The 20,363-nt window shown below is 46.8% G+C and overlaps 1 protein-coding gene across 2 annotated transcripts in view; it reads right to left on the bottom strand.

Moving 5' to 3' along the window:
* TRABD2A (TraB domain containing 2A) overlaps nucleotides 1-20,363 on the bottom strand; it is a 105,821-nt gene that overhangs the window by 82,446 nt on the left and 3,012 nt on the right. For both annotated transcript variants that reach the window (XM_008172662.4, XM_005278890.5), the window contains exon 2: nucleotides 8,838-9,398. In XM_008172662.4, coding sequence (XP_008170884.2) covers nucleotides 8,838-9,398 — 561 coding nt within the window. The remainder of the gene's footprint in view (nucleotides 1-8,837; nucleotides 9,399-20,363) is intronic.

Genomic DNA, 20,363 nt, shown 5'->3' with positions numbered 1-20,363 from the left:
ATGTGTAATCCCTGCAAGTATCCGAAGCCGGAGGAGCGGTTGTGGGTGCTCACATGCTATGACTAATGGCAGCGACGAGACGAAAAAATGCCTTTATCAGGGAGCCCATAGCAAGCTCATAATTACTGGAAGTTATGAAAACATTACACTCCAGCTAGCACAAACTATAGGCTACTTTTTTGATGGCACGTCTTCACTAATCCAAACCGAAAGGGACCCCGTCGGATTCAAAGCAGCCTTTTCAGAATCCAAGTGGCTCTGAAACCTTACCAGAGTTCAAACGGCCTTGGCAGGCAGGGCTGGCTGCTGGATTGCTGAGTTGTCCCTGGTTCACTCTTCATCCAGAACCTGGGGGAAATTTCCCTCCCCAACCGCAGTGCTGGGCTGGCATTTTGAAAGCTGTCTTGTCATCACAGTAACAAGCTCAACATCCTGGTTTGATCCAACTGGCCAGGATTCAGTGCAGACTGAAGAATCCAGCCTGGAAATTGTAGCTCTTCACGTCAAGCGGGACTGTCCTTAATGACAGCTGAGTTTTAGAGAGAGAGAGAGAGAATTGGACTATGGTCTTCCAGTGCCTTCCCACAATTCCCCCTGAAGGACGGACAAGCTCTCCTGGCTGCAACTGACTAAGAAAGCATTCTGGTGCATCTCAGCACAAAGAACCATGGGCTACACTCCCAGACATGCTGTGCGGATGCTTGCCTCCGGGTTAGGCTAACCCAGACCTGGGGTCAATCATGTAGTAGTAAAACCATGACCTAAAAGTGCCCCCACCTCTACTATTTTTTCCTCTCTGAGACTAGTCCTGAACACCTGACTCAGGTTTTGCTTGAGTAGGCAGGGAGGCACAGGCTGTTAGCAGGAATGCACAGGTAGGCAAAGATCTGCAAACTGCTCCTAGAACATGCTTTGCCCAGAAAAAGGTAACAGCGTTACACGTGAGCTCAGAGTGCATCACACCACCAGTGAACTCCTCCAATTCCTTACTACATGGTGTTTGCTAACAAAGGGTACGTTTTCACTGCAGGGATAACTTGGGTGATCGGCACGCAGGTCTGAGCACCCACGTTAGCCTAGCCTGGGTGCGAGCTGACACACTGCAAAGCCCTGCCCACATCACTTTGTCCTCACTGTCACTGCGCTCCTCTGTGGATGTTGCTCGGACTTCTGGGGGTACATCCCACAGTCTTTGTGCTGCAGTAAGCGGATTCTTTCCCAGTGAATTGTGGGAGACCTTGTCTATCTATCTGGGCACAAGGGTGGGAAGGGGATTGTGGGAAGGCTTTGGAAAAGAGTCAGCATCCAAGTGATTTACGTCTATCCTCACTGCAAAGCAGCCGGGTTACCCACCTGAGTTAAAGAGGCACCCAGACTCCAGCCCACACCCCCAGGATACAACCGTTACCTCAGGCTGAAAGCACCACTAAACTTGGGTGAAAGAGTTGCGTGTGTAGATGGGAAGGAGGTGAAAAGCAACACCCAGGTAAGAACCTAATCCAACACTCACAAAGGCCAGACAGGCTCAAGTCAGTGGGAGTTTCACCTGCACTAAAGATGCAGGATTGGGCCCAGACATCAGTTAAAAAGGTTTTCATCAGCATGTTGTGTAGAAAATTCTGATGTGTTCAGTGGTGCATTTGTACAGGATGATGGTTGTCTTTTAGTTCATAGAGCTTCTCACGTAAACAAGGAAAAACAGGAAAATACCATCAGTCCTCACTTAAAGTCCAGATATGAACGATTCCTTGAGGGCTAGGCCAAACTCTTCGAAATGCAAGTGAGGAGCTCAGTGGAAGAGCATGGAACAGAACGGACAGAAAGTGCTGCATTCCCTTACGCACATGCTAACAACACCGCAGAGATTTGTATCCCATGCCGAACACAGCCCTGAACTTGCCTGTTTGCTCAGCTGAACCAAATAGGCTTTGAAACGTGTCTGCTTAAAAGGAGTTCAGAACACCTAGCACTGCCGAATGCTGCATTCCTCATTCCAGCGAGTTTACAGGCCAGCGACGAAGCAATGCATGGGCTCTGAAGAACTCCGGGTTCTCCTCAGCAGGGACGAATGATACACTGCTCCCACCATGAACCATAGCCATCAACAGCGTCTGTCTCTGCAATTCTGAGACCCTTGAGTTATGAAACCTCATCCCAGAGGACACCAAACAAGGACCGCGATCATCTCAGCAAAAACAGAACAGTTGGCTGTGCATGAGGAAGGGTTAAAATAAGAAGGTTTGCTGGTAGCAAAGAATTTTGTTTGACAAAATCAGTCGGATTCAATGCAAAATGTCTACAGTTGGGGCACCAGCAGGTTTAAACGTCTGCAGCTCTTATGGCATGCAAAGATGTGCCAACATTTTTCGCATTCATTCTTTTAGGGCACTTTGAAGAAAGAAGTGCAAATGACATAGACGAGGATCAAACAGGATGAAAATCAGCCACGTAACAGCGAGTGTACTGAGAGTACAGATTCTGTGAAAAACAGACATGGGGAACCCTCCAAAAAAACCCAAAACAGGTTAACAGAGAAATACACAAAAGCTGCCCAAACAAAGTTCTTCACTGGAATGTTCCCTTAATGCCTTTAGCAGATGCCCTACATAAACCAAACCTGAAGCAGTAGGTTTTCAGCCAAGAATTAATTCAAGTTCTGGCCAAATGTAGCAATCCTGCTAATCCTATTAGAACAGTGTAACCAGATTGTGAGAAATTTACAAGGCCGGCTACATAAATCTGCCCTAACACGGTTATATGACAGGATTGTGATTACAATAAATCTCAAACCTAAACATCGTTATACACTTGGCTGTCGTTGACGGGACTGGATTTAAGTGGCGTGGATTGCCTCGCCAGCCTCTCACTGGTTTCAAATTGCATTGTCAACTGGAGAAAGCTGCTCCCAAATACTTGTCTGTTCACATTTGACCTTTGTACGCTTGGCAAAGATAACGCTATGCCTCATGCAAAGGGAGGGGGAGTTCGGAAAGTTCTAATTGGGATATTGTCTAACACAGGCTTAGATCAACTGCCATGCTCCTCATCGGATTCTAAGCTCCACTCTCATTTACCCAGTGGGTAAACTGAGTCAGGAAGCTACCTGATGCCTCAGTGTTTATATTCCTAGTTTTATGTAGTCTACAAGTCAGCTGCGGGCTTGTGCTTGCACCATTTTGTCTGCCACTCAGAAGTTATTCTTTTGAAAATGGCACCAAAGTTACCTAGAAGCTATCTGTGCCATTCAGCTCAGAGCACTTCAGTGAAATATCAAAGCGGCCCAACTGTTTTCCTACTAAGCACATCACGTCTGAGTACAGGAGCCCAGGAGAGAAGGCAGATGGGACACACACAGACACACTCACAGGCAGTACAGCATGGTACAGTGTGTAAAATCCCATTTAAAACCATCCCAGGGCCAAGACGGTGATGCCATGGGAGTCCGGATCCCAAGGTCGTTCTGTGAGACAGCAGGAGCTGGGAGCACGGTCAAATCTCGGAGGAGAAGAAAGGCCCTTACGCCACTCTCGCGATGCCCTCTGGTGCACACAAGGAATGCCCTGGGGAGGCTCCAGAAAGAGCAGCATTTTGCTGGAGGGAAGGTGGCTGTAGTGTTTGGTCCTCGCGGCACTGAGGTCCCATGGGGAGCAGAGATCCAGATTCCCACTCCACTCTGGAGTTCCTCTCTGTTCTGGGAAAGACCCTTTCTTTTCTAAGCAATGGTCAGTCACAACCCAACTTCCTCCTGCTTCCCGCTGGCACAGAACCAACAGCCTCAGCTGACATTCCCTCCCCCGCACGTACACACAGAATCACTGGCCACAAGCGGCCTGACAGGTGGTACCTCAGGCTGGACTCAAAGGCGGCTCTGCATCCAGCGGCCCAGGACCAGCAACACCTGCATCTACTGCAGATCAGGGCACGGGACAGTGTGCACTTGGCTATGCATCGGCATGAACTAGACTCCCAGCAGCAGGCAGACAATACCCGAGTCTAGATCACCTTCACCGCACACAAACAGCACCGCCTCCCAGCTCTCCGAGGGCCGGGGGGAGATCTGCCCCCAGAGGGTGAGCACCTGGCTGAGGCTGCATGCTGGGAAGGTGGAGTTGATGCTGAGAGGGGAGAGGAAAGTGCTTTAAAGCACTCGCCGCATATATAACGCCCCCCTCTATTGCGGGTGTCTGCCCTCAGGTTGTCAGGGCAGTCAGTTTGCAGCCTTGGTGCCCCTGCTGCTGGACACCCAACCAGCCAGGCCCTCAAACACTCCTGTTATTCCCCACCTCTGGGTGGCTAGGAACTACTGCTCTGTGGGTAGGATTCGGTTGCAGCCACAGTGACTTCCAGGACTGATTACTGCAATTCTATGCACCTAAGTAGGAGAGCGCGGATCTTAAAAAGCCCTCCATTTGGTTCAGGACACATCATCCACTGCCCAGCACTGCCGGCTGCCAGAAGCACTTTGCCTCTATGCTCCGCTCCTATCACTTGCGCCCTTTAATTAACAGGTCAGGTCTGAAGTTCCAGCCCTCGCCTTCAGAACTGTCTGTGGAATAGGCCTAAATTACCCCAGGGACCGTGTCACCTTGTACCATCATCCCCCCCCCCCCCCCCCCCCCCCCCACACACACACACACCAGCCACTGGCTCTGTGCATTCCCTGGGGTACTATCAATCCCAAGGCAAGGCTTGTAAACGGAGCAGACAGAGCTTTCCCACTGACTGGCCCATCAGCCTGGAACTCATTGCCAGAAGAGATCAGAATGACCCAAATGTCAGTGTCTGCAGAGCAACATGCCTGAGCCATGTCGTCTCTGACCGAACATTCCCCGTGGTGTCTCCGCTGACAAAACCCCCCCAGCCCTGATGACAGAGAAGAAAGAGAAAACCGTATCTTGATCTGCTCCTACAGTCTCATTGGGAGTTGGTCAGATGAGACAGTGATGGGTGCTCTGTGGGAATGTAAGGGGTAGATAGAGAGAGACACAGACACACAATCATTGTCTCACATGTTCTGAAAACTGTGTTTCCACTAGGCAAGTGTTTGGTGTGCCAAGTTAATTATTAATTTTAATCAGGAAATAAAGTCCATCAGAAACTAGTTTCTTAACTGAACACGTACAAATGTCATCCTGGCAGCTTTAGATGTGAACAGTTCAAATTTGCATAAGAGCAAAATGTGCAGAGTTGGTCATTTTAGTCTTTCCACAGAATCCAAGCTCTCATTTAAAACAAACGAAGCGTCTAGCCCTTCTGAATGCAGAGACTGCAAATCAGTGACTGCATTCCTCTTACGCTGAGGCAGCGGTGCAAACTGTCAAATTTAGTTAATAATGTCTTACCTGAAGTCTAAGTATGACAACATAAATACAAACACTTAACCATTTCCCTGCTGAGACACCCAGATAATGCCCTGTCTTCTGTGTCTAGACATACAGGCTACGGGCTTATCTACACACCACAACCAAAATAACTGAATCTGTGTCACAGACATGCACTGAAATAATCACAGGTGTAAATTAAACCAGTTCAGTTACTTCAGTTCCAGGCTGTGTGCAGAGAAGCCCTACTTCCTGATGTTCCAATCAGATCAAGGAGGAATTGTTGTTAAAATACATGCACCTCCAAGCCACACCCGAGGTGCGGAACACTACAACATCCCATTCCAAATAAATAGTGTCCTGTTTAACCTGTTCTCAAGTCTCCGTAGTGAAGGGGCCTCTATCAGCAGCCTTGGGAGATTATTCCACCAGCCAATTTCTCTTAATGTCAAGACCATTCCCTTAACATCTAACCTAAACTATTCCTTCCTTATCTTCAGGCCATGCATGGCTCCTTGATCTAGCCTTTTCTGAGATCCTTTGTTTGAATTGTTATCTCCAAAGGTAAGTTTGCATTGTCATCTTGTACAGTGGGAACTGACAAGAGTTGAACTTGCCACCTTGGAAATTAAAGGCAAATGTTTTATTAATAAAATACCACTTTGGAGCCAGTGGATAAAAAGCATTTTCTTCTGGCTTGGTATTGTAGATTTTGGATGGATGGATCCAAAACAAACAAAAAAAACTGACACCCAACACTGATTGACACCTCAAAGTTTAACCGTCTGGATCCAAATCATTTCTCACCCCAATGCAGGCCCCGATTCTGCAATGACTGCAGTTTGCATCCTTACAGGGGATTGCACCAAGACCCACAAAGGGGAACTTTTAAACAAATGAGGTTAGAAATGGCATGAAGGGTCAAGGCCAAAAAAATAAAGGAGACAGACCAAGCGTGGTGACTGTTTCAGTCTTTTCACACTTCCAGAAGTTACACAGCGCTCAGAAAAGGCAAAAGGAATAAAAAAAAAAAAGACAGTACACCACCGCAAGGCTAAAAGCGCTATCAGAGCATGTTCAAGCCAAAAGTATCATTTCAAAGCAGGAAAGGCAGCCCAAGTTAGTAAAGAACAGACGCCTTTGGCAAATACAGTATGACCGAGCCATAAAAATAACGATTAAGAGGAAGTAGGAAGAACAACCACAGCCAAAGAGCAAAACCTCTCGGAGAGCGAGGGCTAAATGATTTCTTTGCACCCCAAGGTTTTCTCTTTGCAGTTCGTGAAGGTGATGCAATGTCAGAGATCGAGGTCTCAGAGGACAACAACCCCAGACGTTCAATTACAATACCAAGCCAGTACCTAGGGGAAGGGTTCATCTGAGACTTCTGTGAATACTGAAGAGCATAGGACCCAGTGACTAGAAATGTACAATTCATATCAGGAATCCCCCCCATCCCCGATTCTAGGCCCAATCTGCCACTCCAAAAAGAATGTAGCAGGAAGGGAGGGTATTGAAACGCTGGCATTAACTGGATGGGAGCTGAAGGAGGCCGGGGAAGGGAGCTATGGGGGGAAATAGGAGGAAGCAGCCAAACCTAGTACATAGACTACTGGGAAGAAGAGAGATGATGTGGCGAGGGGGAGGCTGGAGGATTAGGGGAGGGAAGCTGAATTGGAGTTGGTGGGCTCTTAGCAGAAGCCCCATCAACAAGCCAGCCAGCACTGCATCATCAAAGGGTTGGTGTGCTTCCAGAGTGCCACAACAACAGTGCGGAAACACGCAGGACTAAACACAACTCCCTCTGGCACAAGAGGCTAACACCGTACCGCTCCTTCAGCAAGGTGCTAAGGGTGACCCAGGGAGTTATAATTACAGGGTCGTACAAACAGCAATAAAAATAGTAGAGAACAGCAACGGGGGTTATAAAACACAGACTGCACAGGAGCGTAATACAATATGAACAAACTAGCAAGGCTTCTGTGTGGGTAAATCATGTCTCTCTGACCTGCCTGAATTCCAGTAAAGTAATAAAAATCACCTGCAAAGAAAAAAAGTGGGGGTGGGCCCTTATTTGCTTTTCTGTCATGTATAAAGATGTGGTGGTGGTGGTGGGTTTTTCTTTTTCTCCTGGAAGACTATATGGATAACTGCAGCACTAATAGGATCATAATACCTCCGTCCCCATTCAAGTGACACATGATTAGAGGAGGAGTGATTTCTAGTCAGCCTGTTAAAACCAAGATTTGTAATTAACACACAATTAACACAGCTGCCTGAACAAACAGTCAGAACAAAGCTCTTGTGCTAAAGATTTACAGTATCACTAAAGCCCAAGGGTCCAAAAATCATCAGGCCCCTCCAAAAATACATATCTATCTATCAAGAGACTGGCTTAAAAAACATGAGGTGGTTTTATTTTTTAAATAATATATTTGGGTTTCTTTTTCTTTGTCTTCTGGCATCTGAGCCGTCACGGCACATTTATGTCACATTTTCAAGCTTTTCTCTGCAACCACCAGGATAGAAATACACTGTGTTTGTCTAAGAAAAACTGAGGTTCTCATGGAATCACTTGATTCTAGCAGCTGGGGCTTGAAGAAATATCATGAGATCCATGATGAAATCATGAGACCTGGCAATACTGGATTTCACATCTCTGCCCAGAGAGAGCACCTACTCCGCATGGCTGGACCCTCCAAGAAAAACCTCCCACAAAACAGGAAAGACTGTGTGTTTATGGTATGTTTGAGAACACACAAAAAAACAAGCAAAAACATACTTTCTTTGGAGGGTGGATATACTCAGGGTGAAATCCTTGTCCCACTGAAGTCAATGGTGAAATGCCCATTGACTTCACCCCCAAACTTTTCAGCCTTCTTCGTTCACCATAAAGTGGCAAAGAAAGGGCACAAACTGATTTTACCCCATTGCACGTCACCTTGACCAGTGCAGTGCATAGAGGAGAGACAAAGGATGCAATCAGACAAAGTCCCCATCTCTGGGGCCATAGGTGAAGTCCTATCGTGAATTGAATATTGCTCAGAGATTAGACTAAATGGCCAGTTCTCAGCAAGGAAGGGGTTAATAGTGTGGTGCCTACGGGGTATGCATCAAGCGATTTAGAGCCTCCTTGTGCCCAGCCCTGGAGGTGGGGGGGGGGGGGGAGAAAGAAGTTGCCAGGAGCCCTCACCTCCATGCTCCAAGGAGGGACAGGATGGGAGTTTTTCACCCACATTGGTACTAGGCTCCCCGATACGTGCAGGGAGGGGACAGGACGAGTCCCACACAGGGACCCTGGGAAGAGAAGGCAAGGAATATCATAGTAACTGCACTGGCTGGAGCATGTGTCTGCCTGGCCACTCCCTCCCCTCTACCATGGCCCCAGTTGAGCGCTGCACCGCCCAGATCTGTGTTCACAGGTTCTCCAGTAGAGAGACCCTGTATTCAAATATTTGTCCTTATTAGACAGCCTCAGAGTCAGTCACTCCACATCAAACACCATTTTCCTCTTACCTGGGAAAAATTCAGCCCATTCAGTGGATGGCATTGTTCCTCCACTTTCTCCACAGCCCCGGTCTGCTTCCTCAGGCGCTCGGCTTCCTGGGCCAGGTAGAGATCCAGGACAGGGACGCCACGTGACTTAATGTCCACCTCAGTCAGAGAATTCACCATCAACATCACCCAGACAGGTCTCTTCCGCTCCCAGTTCCCAGCGATGGCGTTGAAGAGATAGTCAGCATAGAGCCCTTTGCCCCGCTGGTCTGGAGTCATCCATGAAGGCATCATGAGCTTGACGTACTCCAGGTGGCGCTTGAGCCGGCGGTAGATGTCCCGGGGGAGCACGTCCTGGAGGTTCTCGCCCTGCGGCAGCAGCTGGCAGCTGGTGAGTGCGGAGATGGTGTAGGGGTCCGTGAGGTCCAGTTCAAAGTAAACAATGTGGCTGTGCTGGAAGGCCTTCTTGGAGTTCTCGGGGATGAAATCCCAGACCCGGGTGTACGGGACATGGATGGTGCCAAAAAAGTAAGATGGGGGGTCTCTCTTTATAGTCCACAGGAAAGAGTTAAGCTCGCTTTGCTGAAGGGGAGAGAAACACAGCCGAGTAAACGAACAATGGCCTGCAGGCTGGAGGGGAGGGGAGAGGGGCATGGGGAGCAAATCACACAGCGGGGGAGAGGAGGGAAATATCCACGTCAAGTGACATATGCTATAAATAGTTACATTGTTTTAATAGGATCTGGCAAGTCTGTACCCTGAATACAATGGGCACATGACATTGCTGGCCGGTAGAGTTACTCTCGGTGCCCACAGGAATGGTCTCTCTTTAAAGGAAGGCAGTGTTGCCTGGTGCATAGAGCATAGGGGCGGGGACTTAGGAGACCTGGGTTCTATTCCTGGCTCTGCCCAGCTGGGGGGAGTCACCTCACCGCTCCATGCCTCAGTTTCCCTGTCTGTTAAATGAGGATGATGAGACAGACCTCCTTTGCGAAGTGCTTTGAGACCTACTGATGATCAGAGCTAGGCACTATTAACAACAGGGGACCTGCAATGCTTTTGGGACCATGGTTGTTTTTTCAGCTTGTGAGACTCCTTTGGTAGTAAAATCCCCCCCCCCCCCATCTTACTGGGATTTTCTCTCTTTTTTTTAAACACGAACCCCATTTTCATTATTTTTTAAAAATAAAACTAGTGGCTCTGGCATCTCCATCTCACAGAAAAACCCAAGCAACGGAGACTTCAGCCCTGCCCTTGATGACATCACTGCCTGCAGATACCGGACAGGGAGGGGAATCGAAGTTAGCCAACCTCCATGGAAGGCACTTGCACCCCAGCCGTGGAGTGGGGCAAATGCGGCCATTGTTTTGGTGAAGTCGATTCGCTGCCACTATCTCCACCCTTCAACCTCTCCACCAGGAAAAGCCCGTGGTTTTAGCGGCCATGGATTATTTCTGAGGCCCTCCAGGAAAAAGGAAACATGCCTGGAGACTGACAACTTTCATCCAGGAAACAGCCTGGACACAGCTTTTTGTGATGCAAATATGTTTGGTGAGGGAATGCGCTTGCCAAGCTGCACATCCTTGGAGAGCCTCTGAGTCAGCATGTAACATGAAAAGTAACAGGCAGGTGGATAGGGAACAGACTCAGATAATAATTTGGAAACACAGGCCGCACAGGTGGCTGATGCCCGTTCCCGACCCCTCGGCGTAACCTACCTCAGCACAGCTTTGGGAGAAAAAGGCAATTACTTTAGAAGACAAAAGAGGAAGCTAGAATGCTGCTTGAGAGCCAGACCTGGCCCACAGTTCCAAGAAATGTTTTTTGAAATAGAGAAAAATGTTTATATTTCTTTTTTCTTTTTTAATGTTGTTTTCAAATGCCTTCAAAGTCCTAACAGCACAGCTTTGTTACTTTAGTAGCAACAAACCTTAGAACTAGTTCTGAAAAGATCCTGCCCTGTGGTGGCTTAGATTTCAGTGTCTGGCTCTCAGACTTCACGGTTTGTTTGTTTTAATAGAGAATGATTTAAAGTGTTCCCCTGGAACTGACCAGAACATCTCAAAGAATCCTAGAGGGTAATGTTGTATCAAGCCTTTGAGTGGTCTATGGCAGGACAATAAATATATATGAAGTTACCACATCTTCAACGGCTTCACTCAAAGAAACTACACCAGTTCACACCCACTGATGAGCGGGCCCAGGTAATCTACAATCAGAGTACACAATGGGGTCAGCGCTGCTGTAAGAGGCAATCTGCAGGCAGAGCGGCTGCTCCTGACGGCCCACAAGCAGGGAAGCACAACACATCTGGGATCTGCACCCCATCCCTGCCCGGCAGGAAGATCTGGCTATCGAATGTCTGGCTCCAACAGGGGCATCCAGACACTCAGTTCAAACATACGGTCAGCTTTCAGCCAAAAGATTGCCCCAGAGCTGGGGTTAGATTTAAGTGTGCTTGGATGTTGAGCTTAGATGCCTTGCTCTGGCTGGTAAATGCAGAACAGGCTCCTTAGAAGACTTATTGGAAACACATTGCCTATGCCTTTCTAGTGGAAACCTAGGGCCAGAAGGGTTAATCTGAAAGATAATTCCACAGTGGCTCATCCCAGACAATGTTTTCTGAGAGTGTTCTCTATCAAACACAGCTCCAGATCACACAGCACTCCTCAGCTGAAAACTCCAGCAAGTCCACTTTACTGTCACCCAGAGACTGGGTCTCCAAATCAAGTGAGGACTGCAGCGTCTGAGGCAAAGTTACATGCATGCCGAAGAAGTGAAAGGTGCCTCCCACAGCAGGCATGGCACATTGGAATATGTTACTGACACACATGCCATAAAACCCACTCTTTATCACTGAATTAGCATTTTCTGTCATGTTGGGATTTCTCTATCCTCCACTCCCTCATCCTGCAGGAAGCTAAACAAGAGCAAAAGGGTCCTACTGGCCTGAAAGTAGAGGCTAGAAAAATACAACAGACCATGCGATGCTAGATGGGAAAAAGAGGAAGGAGAGGGCAGGGACATGAAAAGAATGTGAGGAAGTGACTATGGAAAAAGAAAGTGGAAAAGAGCATGAATGAGGAAAAAGCAAGCAGAGAAAGTAGAGGTGGGAAGATGGAGAGGATGATTTAATAAATAGAGACAGGAGAGTTGGTGTTGGTCCTGCTTTGAGCAGGGGGTTGGACTAGATGACCTCCTGAGGTCTCTTCCAACTCTGATATTCTATGAGAGGTTTGACATAGGGAAGGGACAGAAATATGTAAAGTAATAACTAACAGAAGAGTGAAAACAGACATGAAGCAAAGCCCAATTTAGCACTTGCCCTGACTTTAGTAGGCACATGTCCATGACCCCTTCCTGAATAGTGAAGTTTTTTTGAATCCATGTGCTTAAGGTCCAACGACTTTAATGAAATTTAAGGCTGGTCCACACTAACCCCCCAGTTCGAACTAAGATACGCAACTTCAGCTACGTGAATAACGTAGCTGAAGTCGAAGTACCTTAGTTCGAACTACAAGGTACTTACCCCGGGTCCACACGCGGCAGGCAGGCTCCCCCGTCGACTCCGCGTACTCCTCTCGTGGAGCAGGAGTACCGGCATCGACGGCGAGCACTTCCGGGATCGATTTATCGCGTCTAGACAAGACGCGATAAATCGATCCCAGAAGATCGATTGCTTACCGCCAAACCCGGAGATAAGTATAGATGTACCCTTAAGCACAGGCTTTAAATTAAGCACATGGGTTAGTGCTTTGCTGAATTAGGATGGTTTGATGAATTGAGACCTAAGTGAGGTAAGTGCCATGACTAGAAAGGGGAGGTAAAGAAGATTGGGCTTAGGAAGAGAAACTTAACGCTAACGGCAATTAAACAGAGAAAACAAAACAGACAAAGAAAAGAGAAAGTTGAGCAAAGCTGGAGGAAAAGCTGCACCAGGAGACAGAAAGGAACTAAGGACATTAGTAAGGGAGGTCATTTTAAAATGAATCTGAGGGAAGTTTGATGGCACAAGCACTGAATTTTCCTTTACACTAAGTCTCTCCCACTGTAAGGTCTCTCTGTGTTTCCAGAGCAGGCTTTAGTGCGAGGAGAATCTAGCCCCAAATGTTTAAATATCAGGAGAGAGAACTGTGTAGAAGTAAGCCTGGAAGACCAACAAGGAGATTTTCAAAAGCACAAATGGCAGTTGGGCACCAAACTTCCACGCTCTTTCCATGGAGACAGGCACCTAACTGCTATCGGTGCCTTAGAAGATCTTCCCCATCCCCCAAATGGTTACGGGAGACCTTCCTGGGCAAAAAGAACAGGAGTACTTCATGAAAAAACTCGTACAGATACAGACAGACATCATCTTCCTCCATCAACTTCCTGGGCAAGGGAATGTGATTCTGTAGCAGGGGAGGTTTGGCTTGGAGTAAGTGTTGACTGGGTGTTTGCTGCACTGCTGATGCTTCATTTCCCAGGGCTTTTACAGTCATTTTGATTTATTTTATTTTTGACTTAATGAGAATCCACTCATCCAGGATATGAAATCTTTACAAATGGGCTACTCACCTGTGGTAAGGACAGAGGCTTTCCCCGGGCAGAGCGTCATCAACTTCTGCACAGTCTTAACCTTCATTAAGAATAGGACACTCTGGGTGCGACTTGCCAGAGCGCTCATTGTTGATTTAACCCTTCTCCCACTGAAGTCTATGAGAGTTTTTACTGTTGACTTCAGAGGTAGGGGGATTTTCCAAAGCACGCACCATGGGCCTAAACTTCGAGGGCAAGATTTTTTTTTTTTTTAAATGGGTGCCTACATTTAGGCATTAAATACATGGCCTGATTTTCCAGAGCGCAGAACACCAGCCACTCCCATGAAAATCAATGTGATTTTCAAGTTGACGAGGTCTCTTTAAAGAGTGTAAGATCCTTTTATTTACCAGCATTTTAAATTTATAGGTGACTAAACCAGTTATTAGGGAAAATGCAAGGGAGACGTTAATGTGGCAAGAAAACAAATGGAGACAAATGGAAGCCAGAGAGGAGGAGTGACAAGTGGTGTCACTTACTAGCCGCAAGCAAACAAAACGACGGGAGAGCAGCCCTCGCTATGGATGGAGTTGAAAGGGCATCCTTTGCTTTAAACAGGTCTGAGCATGTATGTGACAGGCAATGTACAGGCGGAGCCAAAGCTAAAAGGAATCTTAGGGAACGAGTTGCCCCTGGCTAGCTTAAAATTTCATTGGCTCAACTGATTTACCGAACAAAAGCTGCTGGAAGTTCTAAAGCCAACAGGCAGAGAGCCGAGCTTTATCTGGCTGGAACATAAAGGGTGACAGTGAGGTTCAGCCAGGATCATAAACAAACTCATCAGAAGAATAATTGCCATAATACTCACATACTCTGGGCAGTCCTTTAGAAAGCAATCAGATAGATACTGAAAGTACATTTATTATTATTATTATTATCAAAGAATTATTTTGCAGTAGCATCTACAGGCCAAACAGATCAGGGCCCCACCATGCTAGGCTCTGTACAAACATAGAGCGAATGACAGTCTCTGCCCCAAAGAGCTTGCAATCTGTAAGTACAGCGTACTGTGTTGGAGAAGACAGCCCAGGTTACGCACTCAGCAATGACTCTCACCCAGTCTCAGATGGGATCTCGGTGCCTAAAGAGTACTTGGATGTTATTACAGACATTTCTGTGCACTAAACAGCAGCAAGAATCATTACTAATGAGGGCAGGCTGGGCCTCCGCACTTCTCTCTGAAAACTATTATGGGATCTTTAATTCCCACAGGAACAGGCATTAGCCCTGGGCAGAATGGGCCTCCATTTACCATCTCTTTGGAAGGACGGCATATCTGGCGGGAAAGCACACCCTTAGTACTGCACAACAGAGTCAGCTGTGGACAGGAGCCCAACTCTTGAACATAATCGATCCCGCTGGCCAAAGCAGAGTTGTAGAGGTAGCTGCAGGAAGTTGTATCTTCTGCCAGCAGGTGGTGCCGGGGTTCAAAGCATTTGACACCCCCACTCTCCTAGGAAAGCAGGGGTTATTACTTATGCCCATTTCCCCAGCAGCATCCCCCTTTCCAGCCACTGAAGGTGTTCAGGGGAGGTTGGGCAGCTCACCAAAGGAACTGCCTCTGGAGATCCCTCATGTTTCTTCCACCCACTCTTCCCGCCCCCAAATCTACAGCTTTGTTATAGGCCTCTGGTTAGTAGGTGTCCAGTAAGGTAGGGACAGTTCCTTAATTGTGCCAGGACTCTACTCAGCACAGATTGAGAGAACGAGGTGGCAGTGATGCGAGAGGAAGGAGAGACTAGTGGTTAAAGCACCAGCCTGAGATGGGGGAGACCTTGGCTCAGTTCCCTGCTGTGCCACAGGCTTCCTGTGAGACCTTAGGCATGTCACTTAGTCCCCATGCACCTCAGCTCCCCATCTGTACAATGGGGATAACAGCCCTGGCCTGCCCCCCAGATGCTGAGAGAGTAAACACATTCCAGAGTGTGAGGTGCTCAGCCACCCAAGCACCTGAGATGATAATTGTGGGTGAGACTTTCAAATGCATTCTGCATTGGCCTGATTCTACTGCCCTGGACTTGGAGGAGCACACAGCCAAACCGAGTGCCTTTGAAAACTCCACCCTGTGCGTATCACGCACTGATCCTAACTTGCCCTTGTGCAGCTCTTCTATTGTTAGGTATTTTTTCCATGTAGTTTAGAGATAAAAGCAAGCAAGCAAACAGCCCCCCTTCCCCCCCGCCCCCCGCCAGTAAAAGGGGAGCAGTTCGACAAAGTGCTAAGTGGCTGTGAGATAACACAGGAACAGTGGTGACTCTTGCTCACCCTCCCAGCGCTATGCAATAGTTGGCAGCCTCTCTCTCTCACCTCATTTCAAGAACATTTAGTAGATAAAGCCACTGGGTCTGATTCCACTAAGGTCATTTTACACTGCTCCAGCAGCAGAAAGGGGCCTTAAAGTGGGCATTGCACTTTACGTCCCTTTGACACTGCCAGAGAGATGCAAAGCGGGTCATGCAACTCTGCTAATTTCAATGTATTTTACTCAATTTATTATGTATATTGTGACCGTGCCTAGATGCCAGAAGGAGAAGAGGAAGGATGGTCCAGTGGTCAGGACACAAGCCTAGGATCTGGGAGATCTAGGTTGCTCAGTTTGCAGGCTGCCTAAGTTTCCATCAGTAAAATGGGCATAGTAACACTACCCTGCCTCGGAGGGTTGTTGTGCGGATACTTTAAAGACTGTGAGGTGCTCGGATACGACAGTGGTGAGGGCCAGATAAAGACCATAGCTTGATAGGCCCCAGCAGAGATCAGAACCCTACTGTCCTAGGCACTGCACACATATCGTAGGAGATAATATGTCCCAACCGCAAAGAGCCCAAAAAGACAGAAAAGCGTTTGAGGGAAATGGGGAGGCAAAGTGACTTGCTTAAGGCCAAATCACAGTCGCTAGCACGACTAGGAACAGAATCCTGTGCCCTCACCACTAGGCCAAGCTGTCTCCCCAAATTTGCTGATCCAGTTACCTTTAGACAATTTTACAATCCTGTGTGCACCTGGACTTCCTTTTATTTGTTTTAGCAGCACAGAGGTGCCAAATGCTCTTGCTAAGGGGTGTTTCCAACAGCTTTTTCATGGATTTATTTTTGAGACATCATGAAATAGACCAACCCCCAGATTCAAGCTATTTTAAACCGACAGCGAAAGGTTTTGCTGCAATTGCCGGCATGCTTTTCCAGGAGGCCACAAGCAGCATTTACGGGACCGTAACAGGACATAACATTCAGTCCCCAACTATACACCTCCTACTTCATTTGTCAGTTGACATATATCGTTTCATGTGCTGACAAAGATCCGTTGGTAGATCAGAGCGAAAACCTGCCAAACAGGAAGGTTTATATGACATCCACACAAAGTATTTTATTGTAACACATCTATCAGGGATACTGTAATTTCCCTCCCCAACAGTTATTTCAAAACCGTTGGAACCTTGTATTGGTTGCAGTAAAACACTACAAAGATACAGAAAATAAATAATGCAACTAAGCAAGGGGAAGAAACAAAGATCTCCAGTGGAATTACACTGGGCACCTGGTTACCAGAAAGCTGGTGACAAACGAGCGAGAATATAGAAAATCAACAAGGAAAGGATTCGTCACTGGCAGTGTGGTGCAGTGGGTACAGAACTGAACTGGGGATCAAAAGTGCTGAGTTCTAGTCACAACTCTGTTTGTGACCTGCTGTGTGACCTTTGGCAAGCCACATCACCTCTGTTCTTCCCCCACACTCTGTGTCTGTCTCGCATATTTAGACTGTACATTCTTCAGGGCAGGGAATGTCACTATGTGAACCTACAGTGGCTCTAGTCTTAGTTAGGGCCTCTGTCACCATAATAATTCAGAGCCAGAAACAGAATCCAGGTCATCTGCGTCCCAGTCCAGTGGCCAATCTGCTGCACCACACGGCCTCTTTGAATTTACTGCCATAGTCTTGCTTTTTTTTTTTTCTTTTTTTTAAGTGCTGTAATACAAAACTAGGAATACATCCCTCAAGCAGCCCCAAAATCTTACTCTGCATGTGATTTTTGCACTCCTTCTATCCCCTTTGTCTGCTGCTTATCTCTTTCAGTGTCCCATCTTGTCCCATTCCACTTAGCTTGTAGCTATTTAGTTGGGAATTGGTCCTGCTTTGAGTAGGGGGTTGGACTAGATGACCTCTTGAGGTCCCGTCCAACCCTGAGATTCTATGATTCTATTCAAAGCCGGGATTGTGGCTCTGATCCTCAAAAGGTATTTAGGCGCCTAACGACTTTTGAGGATCGGGGCCTATGTCTTTATACAGGTTTCAGAGTAGCAGCCGTGTTAGTCTGTATCCGCAAAAAGAACAGGAGTACTTGTGGCACCTTAGAGACTAGTGAATGAAGTGCCCCATGCACCTATATGCAAATGTTAAATACATTATTAATAATATTCTCTTAATTTTCCCTCCTTTAAATTACTGACATACTTAATATCCTAAATCTAGTTTAATGGTGTTTGCCTGGGGAAAAGGACTGCATTGCATACAACTATTAAAAGAATCCAAATTCAGTATCTTTTTTCACCAGAGAGGAAAAATAAAAATCAGTTTTCAAACGAAAAGCCAGAATTTACAGCAGACGGACGAGAGAACATAAAGGGACAAACTGCGTATGCTCTTTTGAAGCAAATATAATGGGGAAAAGTTAGCCATTTAGATTAATTGGCCCATTTATCATGAACAATGCTCCATACACTAGTAAAAAGTTACAACTGCTAATCCCTGGGTGCTGGCATTAAACACATAAACGTGCATCAACATTTAGCAAAATACACTACCAGATCAAAAGAGTTCGTTCGTGAATGAGGAAAACCCTAAATGTTCACAAAAGACACTCTTGCAAATTAATTCTTTTAAAAGCTTTTCCCCCCCAGGAAAACAGAATGGTTTCTACTGTGCCAAAAATTCAGGATTTGGGGAGAATTATTGGCTGCAGTTTTAGCTATAACATGGAGCTTTGACAAGAAAGCTCTCTGAAGAATTATTTCAGAGTGGTAACCGTGTTAGTTTTCCACAAGGACTCCTTGTTGTTTTTTTGAAGAATTATTGTTTGCCAATTCCCTCAAACAGCAACTTATCTCTTTCCGACACTGAATACACACACTTGCATCAGGATGGAAGGTTTGGGAGTCACAGAGGAAGGCAGGTGTAAAAGCAATTTAGGGAGGTAAGAAAAAGCACGTCCCATAATTTGAGGAACTGGAATTTAAAAAAAAAACCTTTATCCTCTTCAGGCACAATGGGGAATGTTGTTAAAAAAAAAAAAGAGATGGAGTTAGAAGTGTTCGTGTGGCATTTCAAGAGTGTTTTTCCTTTATACACAACACCCCTTTGAAAATAGCTTGATACTCCTATTTATACGACCTGAAAATAAAATCTATCATTGAATAGTGTCATTTCTCCCACTGTCCTAATGACCTGAGGAAGCAGACTGCCAATATGGAAAACTACAGGCGGTCTCACATTTTAATGGCATAGTAATCAGGAGATAATGAGACATCATTAACACATTTCACCTCAGGTTTTCTTGACAAAGGGTAAAAGTCTTGTTGCATCAACTGCTGGTGAAAACACGTTGGGGTTTTCAACCGGAGGTTTGCGGTTTTCCATAAATACAATTTTTTCTGCCAAAGTTTACAAATGCCCCAAAACTTTTTTGTTTTTTTTAAAGTCCTTGCTACAAATTCACACAAGCCCCTGGCTTCTACGCCCCACGCTCTGAAGGGAGCCGAGCCCGGTCTGGCACCTGCTCTCCAGACATGACCCAGTTTTATGAGGGTGCCGCCACTGATTACACTGAAATCTGGTTTACATCCTGGCTCCAGTAATAAATTGACTGGCTGGCTGGCAAACCGCCTTCCACCTTGGCAGGGGTTGAGCGCCGTCTGTGCTAGGCCCGCTCTGGCATCTCCGATAAGCTGCCTGTAGCGTGACACACAGTCACGTCTGTGGTGCTCCAAAGCCCCGATTCCTGATTGATTCCGACTGGGAAAGCCCCAGACTCAACTGCTGCCTGGTGTATGGACAGTTCAGTAGGAGGCAGTAGGAGACAGGTGGGCTGCAGGTAGGTGTCCCTGCGGCCAGTGCGTGGGAGAGAAGCTCACAAGTGGATAGAGCAATAAAAAGTTATCCCTGGTCTTCTTCTCCCAGCTACCAAACCTTCACACAGCTCCTGATAACAAGGGTCTCCAACCTGATCCCACTGGTCAGCTGCTAAATCCTCCCACAGGATCCCTAAATCATTGTAAAACCAAGGGTGTATTGTGCACAGAGATGAGCCAATTGTGGATTTGTCACCTCCACAAGTATAGGAGCCCTGCACTTCGATGGATCCTAGCTCCTTTCAGGTCTGCTCTACACTATGACATTTTTTGTGTCTGAACATGGTTGGCTGCAATCATGTTAGCTAACGCAGGGCTAAACATTAAGAGTGAGCCTAGATGGGGCAAACCATGTTGAGCATCTTCTCAGGTTGCCTCTAAGCCACGCACCGAATCCAACACACTGCAACACTTCTTAATGAACTAGAGAAAGAATGGCTAAGGTTTCCGAAAGTGACCAGTGATTTTGGGTGCCTTCATTTTTTGGATGCCGAACTTGAGACACCTTAAAAGCATCTGATTTTCGGAGGGTGGGTACTCAGCACTTTCGGAAAGTCAGGCCCCTTTGAAGTGCTTCAAATTGGGTACCCAAAAACTGAGGCGTCCAAAAATCACTAGTCACTTCTGAAAATCTTGGCCTTATACTTTTCTTCATCATGTTTTGTCCTCATCCTCACTTGCTGCTTAATCATGCTCACCATGGATCAGCTAATATGACTGGGAACAATCATGTTCAGACAGTCAAATTCAATCGTGTAGAGATGGCCTCAAACAGGTCAATAATAACAAAAGTGTATGCTACTAGCTTGCTAATTAGCATGGTTGTCAACCGTCCAGCTTGGGGGTT

Source organism: Chrysemys picta, chromosome 6, assembly GCF_011386835.1.
Source record: "Chrysemys picta bellii isolate R12L10 chromosome 6, ASM1138683v2, whole genome shotgun sequence".
NCBI classification, from domain to species: domain Eukaryota; kingdom Metazoa; phylum Chordata; order Testudines; family Emydidae; genus Chrysemys; species Chrysemys picta.
Note: the sequence above shows the minus strand (reverse complement) of the source record. Positions and strands in the feature narration are given on the sequence as shown.